General features: G+C 44.2%; 1 protein-coding gene across 1 annotated transcript in view; it reads left to right on the forward strand.

Moving 5' to 3' along the window:
* The window catches only part of unc5cb (unc-5 netrin receptor Cb), a 56,400-nt gene extending 45,591 nt beyond the window's left edge, over positions 1 to 10,809 (forward strand). The window contains exons 10-18 of the mRNA XM_057328698.1: positions 882 to 1,073; positions 2,138 to 2,485; positions 4,877 to 4,964; positions 5,265 to 5,433; positions 8,053 to 8,286; positions 8,400 to 8,549; positions 8,669 to 8,833; positions 8,933 to 9,111; positions 9,223 to 10,809. Coding sequence (XP_057184681.1) covers positions 882 to 1,073; positions 2,138 to 2,485; positions 4,877 to 4,964; positions 5,265 to 5,433; positions 8,053 to 8,286; positions 8,400 to 8,549; positions 8,669 to 8,833; positions 8,933 to 9,111; positions 9,223 to 9,382 — 1,685 coding nt within the window. The 3' untranslated portion in view covers positions 9,383 to 10,809. The remainder of the gene's footprint in view (positions 1 to 881; positions 1,074 to 2,137; positions 2,486 to 4,876; positions 4,965 to 5,264; positions 5,434 to 8,052; positions 8,287 to 8,399; positions 8,550 to 8,668; positions 8,834 to 8,932; positions 9,112 to 9,222) is intronic.
* Positions 10,810 to 11,076: the final 267 nt, after the last annotated feature.

The following is an 11,076-nucleotide window of genomic DNA, read 5'->3' on the forward strand; positions in this document are numbered from 1 at the left end:
TACGGAGAAACGGTCCTCTTTTCAGCTAACGCACTGCGTGATCTAATCTGTCTGTCTTCTAACACACAACTTATGCTTATGACATGTTTTCATAGTCTTCGGTGTTTTACTAACAAGTTTAACCTCACGAGAACATGGTCACGTTTCACCCCAAATCAAAATACTGTGTAAGTAATTGAAAATTCATGTTTTACTTGACATTTTTGTTGTATTCTTGTGAATCTCATTGTGTGACAAGAAAAAAAAGATTTTTATTTGTAAATCAAGGCATTGGTAATAAAATCAGTCTGTCACACTGCAATACTTGAACATGTAAACGCATCAATATAATACATATTTATATATAAAACATAATATAATACATAATCATTTGGGAGATAAAATTATGCTAAATGATCCTTAAATAATTTCACTCTGCAAAATATCTTAAGAAAGGCTTCACTTTCTTCAAGCAAAGTATAAATTCTGTTGATTTTGGGGTCGAATGTGATCTTCACAGTTGGCGTTAGCTACACTTCACAACCCCTCGCTTTTATTTTCTTGTTGATTTTGACGTCTGTTCAATCTTTCTTGGATCATTTTCACATGAAGGACAGATCACCGTGGGGATTTATGCTGGGTTCTGGCAGCACTTTATCACAATACATCACTGTAAAAGGGCTTTTTTTCACTCAGTGGGCTGTAATGAAGTCTTAGCGTTATTAATATCCCGAGCGAACGGTGAGGAGGATATTGGACCCCAGATAGAATCTCTCTCCTAATTTGACACGGCTTTAATAAAAGACCTATCAGTCAGAGATGATTCCTCTCCTGTATTCAGCTCTTTAACTGGAAACCCGATGAGATCGGTCTTCTCTAAAGACCTGTCTGTCTCTCTCCAGCGGCTCCCAGCACAGATGATGTGGCCCTGTACGTGGGTATCGTCATCGCTCTCATCATGTGTTTGGTCATCTCCGTCATTGTGGCGCTCTTCGTGTACCGGAAGAACCATCGGGACTTTGACTCTGACATCATGGATTCGTCGGCGCTCAATGGAGGATTTCAGCCTGTGAACATCAAGACTGCTCGGACAGGTACTGTAGGCCAACACGATTCAATCGTTTTTTTTATTCAAAACCAAAACATGCACCTGGTGACATTTTCAGTAGTTGCGGAACTGCTCTTAACTTCAGACTTTAAATGCGTCACAGCGCTTCTGTCCAATCAGAACCTGCGACATGTCTCTTTGTATGTCAATGTCACTGTACGAATAAAGGAAATGACGGGTCGTTTTGGGTGACGAATGCAGTGGGTGACGCCTGCGATAGCTGCAGATGGAGAATTGATACGTGTCAGAGAAGAAATGGGGACAGGCGAGCACAAAGACGCGAGGGGGGGCCGAGTTTCCAATGTGTGTGCGCCACAATGCTTGTCACTTTGATTTGAAGGCAATCTGCAGGTTATCACGACGGCGTAATTAAGTGCGTCTGTCTCGCACATCCACTGTTAATTACACATCGGCTGGAGGTGTAAACAGAGCGGGAATCAGACGGCCGTGCATCAAACACTTCACTGATGATGCTGTTCAACCTCGTGACGTCTAGTTGACTTTTGAGTCTAGGGTTCTAGCAATGGTCACGCATGCAGAAGGCGACATGTTGCCATGGTTTCCCAATCTCGCTCCGTTAAGTGGCTGACCGCGTAATGGCACTAAGTTTAAGTTGCGTGTCGTGGGTTCAACAGCTCTCACGATGAAGAGGATGAGGAAGAGCTTGTGGCGTGACACTACGCCTCCGCAGCGCGCTCGTGAATATTCATCTGTGTACCTGTGAAAGATTAGCTCATTTGTAAGGAAGCCATCTGGTCTCGTGCCGATCTCGCTGCCCTCGGAGGCGGCCGAGGTCTGCGCTAAAGAGAAACCAGAGTAATGCGGTAATGAGGAAGAAGACTAATGATGGCTTTATAGATGACAGTTATACAGAAACACTTCATCACACCTCTCGTATATATTAGCCGCTAGATCTGGATTCCTTAATTACGCTTTCACACGTTCTCCTGAACGGCACAAAACAACCTGTCCGTATTTAGAACAAATGTAAGTGTAAAATTGTAAGTACAGTATAAAGAGAATTGACCCCTTGTGTTCTTGTCTCTTCAGCTGATCTTCTGACGGCACCTCCTGACCTGACGTCAGCCGCGGCCATGTACAGAGGGCCCGTTTACGCCCTCCACGACGTCGCCGATAAAATCCCCATGACCAACTCTCCTCTGCTCGACCCGCTGCCCAACCTGAAGATCAAAGTGTACAACTCGTCCGGGATGGTGACGCCGCAAGAGGTCTTCTCCGACATCTCGTCCAAACTCTCGCCCAAACTCCTGCACAATCTGATCGACAACGACACCATCAGTCGACGCACGCAGACTCTGGCACGATCTCGGGACCCCTCGTGCGCTGCGTTCGGTTCCTTTAATTCCCTCGGAGGGCATCTGATCGTCCCAAATTCAGGTCAGTGGAGATTTGGATGTTCACAAACTGTCTTTGTTTTTCAGCCCCTCCATCATATAGACTCTCAACTCATGCTGTGAATTGCAGACGCACAAAGTCAAGTCCATCCGGACATTTTTCCCAATGTTCCAAGATTGCATTAGGAAGTCAAACGCTTTGGTTTATTGATGCCTTTTCTCTTAAACGGAGAGGTTAGTTTGTGTTGCGTGGAAATGTCATGGTTGCAGTCCGTGAAATGCATGAATATTGATATTGTTCAAACGACGCACACTATACACAGGCCAATGATATTTTATGGCACAAGTAAGTCATCTGGACAAGTTTACCAACCGCTGATGTCAGTGCGTACTACAGGAGACTGTAGTGTGTAAATGATGTCTACATTCAAGCGTCTCTCCAGGTCAATAGATCTCTCCGTGATCTCTCGCGCACACACTCGAGCGCTCCTCATGGGCGTTGTGATTTTTATAGCTCTCGTGAGAGCTGTGCTGGCAGAGAGCGTCTCTTTTGTGCCTGATGTTTCCTGCTCGTAAATTAGCTGGAAGCAGTTGTTCAAAGTGACTTACAACGGTGAGTCAGATATAAAGGGATTAGAGCGCTCTGAAAGCGTGATCGTTCCAGCGTCTGACGCCCATCGCCAATAATTCATTGTGAAACTAGATGAAGCGCCACTTTCTCCAGCTTTACGGCAGCTAATATGGCCGAGACCTGCGCATGAATGTGATTCCTTGAGGAACAGGAGAGAGTGATACTGTCTTAAGTGTCCCTGCTGAGACGGTTATATGAAGAGTTTGGTTCCAAAATGACATAACTCCGTTTTTCAAAATTTTCAAAAAATGTTTTTATGATGTTCTCATGTTTTTATTAGGGATGTAACGATTCACTCAGCTCACGATGCGATGCGAGTCACGATTTTGATCTCACGATGCGATTTATTCACGATTTATTTTTACAAAATGATTTGAAACAAATTAGAAATGAACAACTTCCCTTGCATTATTTCTTAAATGCTTCACGTTTCTTTGTATAATAAAATAATGTTTTATTTCAAAATAACAAAACTAAACTGCAATTTTATAACAAATTAATAATAGAAAAAGTCTCTTTAATATAAACAAACTAATACTGTCTGAGCTTTTCTTGTTTTTTTTTGCATTTAAGAAATATCAGCATGTCCACGTTTAGGTTTGCAGTGAAAATAGCGGCCCCTGCTGTTCAAAAAATGTATTGCGATTCAGTTCACACCTCAACCGATTTGAATCGTCACTCATTATAACCGATTTTCAACCGGCTCACGGTGAATCGTTACATCCCTAGTTTTTATTGTGTTAGTCAGCTGTATTTTTGTAGTTATTATGGCTTAAATTAAAACAAACCAACTGCAGTTTGATTGATATTAATTGGAATGCACAATAAAAAACTCATTATCTCGTTTTGGAACCAAACTCTTCATATATTCCTGATGCTTCGTTAAGTCGATGTGGGTGTGCGAGTTTATTTGATATCCCACAAGTGCTCAGATATTTCACACGGCACGCCTCTGGATTTCAGTGAAAATTCAAACAAAAAATCGTCTAAATTCTTGAGTTTCTGAAATCTGTAAATCGATGGTAAAACAATGGGACCGTCGTCCAAAAATGATTTTGATGAATATACTTTGTTTATAAAAATTTGAATGACTTGATATACATATTTAGGTCTTAAAAAGTACATCCCTCTATCAAGAATGATCCAAAAGACAGTGGGTTTAATTTATGAATAAATTCATTATGAATAAATTATATATCATTTATTTTTTATTAGAAAATTGTAAACGGAACAAATCTATAAGAGTGCAAAAACTGTGATGTAATGAAAACTTCAAATCTTGTTGTTTCTCGCATGTCTCGTGACAAATTTGACAACTAGTCATGAGACACGCAAGAACCCACGAGATTCGAAGTTGTCGCGCTCACGCATCGTTCTGCCTCAATTTTCATTTTTGGGTGAACTGTTCCTTTAAGAAAATAAACACTGCTTGATTTTCCCAGAATTTCAGCCAGTATCATAATACTCCCAGGCCTGTTGTATTCTCTTCTGTTGTGCTGTCTCGGTCTCTAGCGATGCATTTATTTACTGCGTTGATGATGATTGACAGTTGCTCAAAGGAAGTTCATACGAAGGACGCAGGAAATCAATGAACGTCTGTGAAGTCTGAGAGATTTTCACTGGAGAAATTCATCAGTCTGTGTTTGTTGCTGCTCTGCATGAAAACGTGTTGATGTGCGTGTGTGTGCGTGTGTGTGTGCGTGTGTGTGTGTGTGTGTGACATTGACTCCTGGCACAGGACGGTGTGTGGCGGAGGTCACAAGCTGGCAAACTGACGGTGTGTGTGTGTGTGTTTCTCCACAGGAGTGAGCTTGTTGGTGCCAGCGGGTGCCATCCCTCAGGGCCGGGTGTATGAGATGTTTGTGACCGTTCACAGGAAGGAGAGCATGAGGTGACCACACGGCTCAGATTTTCCACCGCTCTGCCCTGACAAACAGCCTAATGAGAGAATTCTGGATGCCCAACTGAACCTCACATCACACTTACTGACACAAACATTCACTTTCGACCTTAATGGAGTTCTCAGTTGTGTTTTGTTGGAGTACAATCTTTGTCCTTGAAAAAATCATAGACAGACACAGACAAGCATGATATCTATACAGTAATATGATATATAATCCGAGCACAGTTCCAGACGTCTTTGTGTTTGATTTCACTCATGATGTGTTCAAATGCTTTGCTTTGTCTATAGGCCACAGGTGGACGACACACAGACTGTTCTGAGTCCAGTGGTCAGCTGTGGTCCTCCTGGGGCTCTCCTGACCCGACCCGTCATCATCACCATGCACCATTGTGCCGAGGCCGACAGCGAGGACTGGCTCATACAGCTGAAGAGCCAATCACAGCAGGGCCAGTGGGAGGTGAGTGGGCGGGGCAATCACAGATTTGTTTACATACTAATCTGTACGTGGCTTGAAGTCGAATGCTGTCAAACTGACATTTCCAATGAAACCGAAAGCTCAAATGATAAATTAGCGAAGCGGTTAATGTACACGCACCCTAACAACGCTGCGTAGGACAGTTTAGCCGACCGTGTGTTTTACGGTTTGATGCATCTAAACAGGAGAAATGAAATCAACAGGTCAAATATCCTGAGTAACCGTGACGTCAGTGTGTGTACGTGCATCTGTTTACACGCCCGACCGTGCGCCCGCCCCTGCTGAGATCCCGTTGGATATATATGCTCGCTGTGGCCAGATAGCGCTGCGAAACGAGACAGCTGTCATCGAACACACCCAAATGGGCCCGCGGCACGCTGAGCGGGTTCTGCTCAACACAAACTCGAAGTTAATTAGAAGACGGCGATGAAGAGCGAATGTTATCAGCCAGACAGCGGATGAATTCTGAGGGGCTCTGCGGAGGGTGCGCGCACACGCTTGCGATAGCAGCCCACCCACTGACCTTGTCATTAACGCCGGCGAGTAGAAGTTGAGGTGGAAGAAGCCCCCGTGCCCCCCTCAGCACTGCCCTTTATTGTTATCGCATACAAGCACAATGTCGGCGAGTTAATTAAGCGTGCGGGAGGAAATAGAGACACGCGACCTGTGAGACGCCCTCAAAACACCCAAATCTAACTCACACTCTTATTATCCTCATTCTCTGTATATATACTACAGTATGTGTCAGGAATGACATTTTTAATGGGAGTTTTTACAGATGCTGTTGTCAGTTAGCAATCATGCCCACAAATCTCTCTCTCTTTGTATGTGTATTTCTGTCTGGTCTTGGTTTAGATCGTGTTAGCATCGCTGATGTCACGGCTGTGTTCAGAAACAATCTCAAAGACACGTGTCTCGCACAATCTGGTCAAAGCTGTCAAAACTGCATCCTGCTATCAATGTGCCTTCATCGGTCTCCCCAGGGACCCTCGCTGCATTTGAGCTGCTTAGCAACATTCTGTGACCTCGTCTCCTCAAGCACAAGATACTCTTGGACGGCCTTCAGTCATTCATGAGGAGTTGACTGGTGGAGAACAGTCTCTTGTTCTCAGATGTGCTGGAAAGAAAATGTACATTTGCTTGAGTCACTTCATTGTCTATGTCACGCTTTATACATGACATAATGTGCGGTTCAGATTCATTTTTATTATTCAGAGGCATGAGAGAAATCTGACGCTTGTGTTTTTCGATTTTTCTGTAAATGAATTGCGAATATGATTTAAAGGAGCAAGAGAGAGAGTAGAAAAGCCCGATTGACATTACATTTTTCTCCACATAGGTTTCAGTAAATATTCTACATCTATACATCAAATCCACTGCACACAGTTGGCTTGTATTTGAAGAGAGAGAGAGTGAGAGAGAGAGAGAGAGAGAGAGAGAGAGAGAGAGAGAGAGAGAGAGATGGCCTTCTCTTAGTCCATCCACACACAGGCAAGGCCGCGGGGACCTCAGATAAAGTCTTGTGTTTTATCACGCGGCAGTTCCCGCTTGCACCTGTCTCTGGTTCATCATGTGAGCACACGTATCAGCACATATACTATTTCAACCTTTAAACAACGAAATAAGTATTCATGTCACGTGCCGTCGAGATGTTTTGACTAGAAGGGCTATCATACAGCTACCAAGCGCACTTCAATACCGCATCATTCTTGTCACACTGAAAAGAGTTTTTGTTATTATTGTAAGGTTGGGTTTAGGGTTGGGGTAGGTGTAGGTGTTATCTAATGTCATTTATTGTAATTATATGGCGAGATTTTGCATCACTTCCGGCCGTAGCTGTATCCCTTCTAGCCACAACCTCGAGACGGTCACCACAGGTAACCTTGTCAACGTAACTTCCCAACCGCCATCCCAAAAAACGAAACGCCCTGTCGAAATACATGTCCATCCTAAAGACACGCGACTATTTATAGCAATACTTCTGTGAGCTGTGCACGCGCTGGAGCGCCGTTCACAAAATGCGTTCCAGTATTATTCTTCAGACTGAAGTATTCAGGGGACTATTTTCCAAAAACACTCATGGATCCCACGTGCGTTCGGAAAGGCGTGCTCTGACGAATGTACGGAGAGTAAATAAATCATTCTGCAAGGCATTAGCCCAGTTTGCTAGCGCTCTCGAATCGCACGCTCCCACAGGAAACGTTAAAGAGGCTAATGACCGATCATAATGCCGCTGTTTAACGACCAAGCCGACAATAAAGTATTTTAATTCCTTTTCTCGCGTCCGTAATGGGATGAAATTAATGACAGTGTGGCGCCGATGCGAGCGTCAGGATTAGCGCTCGATGTCGCCCGGCTGACAAGCCGAGCGTGATCTCAGGGGTCACGAGTGCGCGCGCACATACTCATTCCTGCTGTGCAGATTTTGCTGTCCTAACTAACAGTAATGATTCAAGTGCACGTGGCTGATAGCTGATATAATGTTAGTTTGGATCTGTCTGTTTGTTTTTAAATGGTTCCTGTTTTCAGCATGTCCAGCCATAGTCCGGTATATTCATTATCACCGGTTTAATTCAAACGTTCTATGCTTTTTGTACGTAGGATGTGGTGGTTGTCGGCGAGGAAAACTTCACCACCCCCTGCTACATTCAGATGGATGAAGAGGCGTGTCACATCCTCACAGAGACGCTAGGCACGTACTGTTTGGTGGGGCAGTCCGTGAGCGCCGCCACCACCAAAAGACTGAATCTGGCCATCTTTGGGCCCGTGAGCTGCACGGTGCTGGAGTACAACATCAGAGTCTACTGCCTGGATGACACACAGGACGCGCTGAAGGTCACTTCATTTCCACACTGACCCTATGTTTGTACCGTAGTGAACACAGTAAATCAGTAAAGAGTTTGATCTCAAAGGACTGACCAATCATTTGTGTTTGTGTCGTGTCCCAGGAAGTTCTTCAGATGGAGAAGCAGATGGGCGGGAAGCTTCTGGATGAACCAAAGTCTCTGAACTTTAAAGACAGCACTCACAACCTGCGTCTGTCCCTGCACGACGTCCCTCACACCCAGTGGAAGAGCAAACTGCTGGCTAAATACCAGGTACAGTTGTGTTGACATGGATGACATGACATGAGGAGATTTGAAAGAACAATTGGGACACAGATCAGTGTGTTGAAGGTCTGACCGTCTCGCTCTTTGTCTGTGTGTGCGTGTGGCAGGAGTTGCCGTTCCAGCAGGTGTGGAGCGGATCTCAGCGGAACCTCCAGTGCACTTTCACTCTGGAGCGATTCAGTTCGAGTACGCTGGAGCTCGCCTGTAAACTGTGTGTGAGGCAAGTGGAAGGTGAAGGCCAGATATTCCAGCTCAACACCACCCTGTCTGAGGTCAGACACGCACACACACACTGTTTGACAGTCATATTAATCACATGCTTGTGTTAGTGGTGCGGTTTTTAATGCATCGGGTTTGTGCCGTGCACGCAGGACTCTCAGTGCATTGACACGTCTCTTCTGGACCCGGCCAGTAACATCACCACACTGGTGGGTCCAAACGCTTTCCGGATCCCTCTGTCCATCCGACAAAAGCTGTGCGGGAGTCTAGACGCCCCTCAGACCCGCGGCAACGACTGGAGGATGCTGGCCCACAAACTCAACCTGGACAGGTGATGCCGCACATTGTGAAATATTTGACATTGTTATCTCGAGACGCACGCAAATATGCTGTGCTTGCTCACGTTATAAACACGCTTCAGTTTTCTCTTTGTGTCTTGCAGGTATCTGAACTATTTTGCGACCAAGTCGAGTCCGACCGGGGTGATTTTGGACCTTTGGGAGGCGCAGCACTTTCCAGACGGCAATCTGAACCGGCTGGCCGCGGTGCTGGAGGAGATGGGTCGCCATGAAAACATCGTGCCCATGGCAACCGAGCACTGACACCTGTCCGTGGTGCCGGGCACAGGAAGCTCTGGGAGGCGAGGGCCAGTCACAGCGGGTGGCACAGAACAGCAGCCAGATCACTGTGACATGAGCAGACCTGCTCGAACCGTCCGCTTTTCTGTTTCTTAAAACAACTCGACTCGAAGTCTAAAAATCTAAAGGAAAGAGGAAATAAAGACGCCCTGCCGTCTGTACGACCCTGGTTACAGTTGTTTGCTTTTCTATTCGTCAAATCAGTTTCTTAGGAAACGGGACTTCTGCTGTCCAGATACTGGACCCCCATCCCCTTTACCGGACGTGTGATGGGATAATCAGAACAGGAAGTGGGAGTGGCCTACAGACAGGCAGGGCCGTGTGCTTTTACATTAATGCGTTTCATTTTCCTCATTGTTTTACTTTTTTGGAATGGAAACATTTTTAAACTTCTTTTATTTATACTTGTTGTTTTATTTCACTCTCTTGGTTTTATGTATTTGATTCGTTATTGGTTATTTTGTGTTTTAATTGAGTGCTGGTTTGCTATTGGCCATCAACGTGGATTGTTTTACAGCACCACCCAGTGGACAGAACCCACAACTACACTCTTGTGCTAACACACAGCTTTCTGTATATATGCATTCACAACATTGTAAAGTTGATCAGTGTTATTATTCTTAACGATGAGCATTTTCTTTATAGCGTTTTGACCCGTATCTAACTGCGATTTCGACAAAAAAAAGAAACTCAAGATGTTTCAGCAAAGATTGTGCCGTTTTGTAAATCTTCACTTGTCCTGGATGTTGACACCTGCTGCTTTGGATCAGAAACACGAAGGAGAAGTTCTGGAAGCCATTTCAGGAAAACATATTGGCCAGAGTTCTCTCGTCTTCACCGCCATCGGCTCGATTATGTTCAAGGTCCAGATCTGATGTTGGTTTTGCTGAGTTTAGGGCACGTGGACTGTTGTGACTTTACAGGACAGCAACATTTGTGTGGAGAGAGACACAGAGAGAATGAGACGCACTGAGACGTGTGTGAGAAACGCTGGATGCATGTGACTGTACTGATGTATCCGCTGCAGTTAAAAAAGTATAATAATTGTAAAAAAAAGAAAAATAGCCATTTGAGTGTTTGCAATTTACAGCGCGTCTCTGTTCACCGTCATTTTCCTTGTACAAGTTGTCCAACTTTCTAAAGCTGTCTATGCAAATCCTGCATCCTTTGTAAAACAAATGCTACATACTAAAAACCGCTAGCAGTTGCTTTCCATAGTTATCATACGATGATTATATTTATAGTGAGGATGTTACTTATTCTTTTATGGCACGTACATGATGTAATTTGCAAACGCTTGCATCTCTGTGGAGTTTCTGTACAAAATGTAAGAAAGAATTTTTAAACAAGTAATAAATTATATTTATATGCAACACTGAATTTGGGTGTCTCTCGTGGGTTTACATGGCTTTTTGTTTATTTATTTATTTAAGAATTAAGGTTCTCAGGTCAAAAGAGCATAATGTTTGGATGGCATCTCAAAAGGTAAAACGTTGATTGAATTGTTTCAATGTGAAGCTCTATGTAGTTTGCTTCCAAAGATCCCTTACGACTTTAATATGGATATAATGCGGACTAACTTTAGAAAACAGAACAAAACACTTTTTCTCATCTCAAACCCTGAATTTGAAGCTGATTCACAGAAAATCTTTATTTTT

Source organism: Triplophysa rosa, unplaced genomic scaffold (genome assembly GCF_024868665.1).
Source record: "Triplophysa rosa unplaced genomic scaffold, Trosa_1v2 scaffold6_ERROPOS1493707, whole genome shotgun sequence".
NCBI classification, from domain to species: Eukaryota; Metazoa; Chordata; class Actinopteri; order Cypriniformes; family Nemacheilidae; genus Triplophysa; species Triplophysa rosa.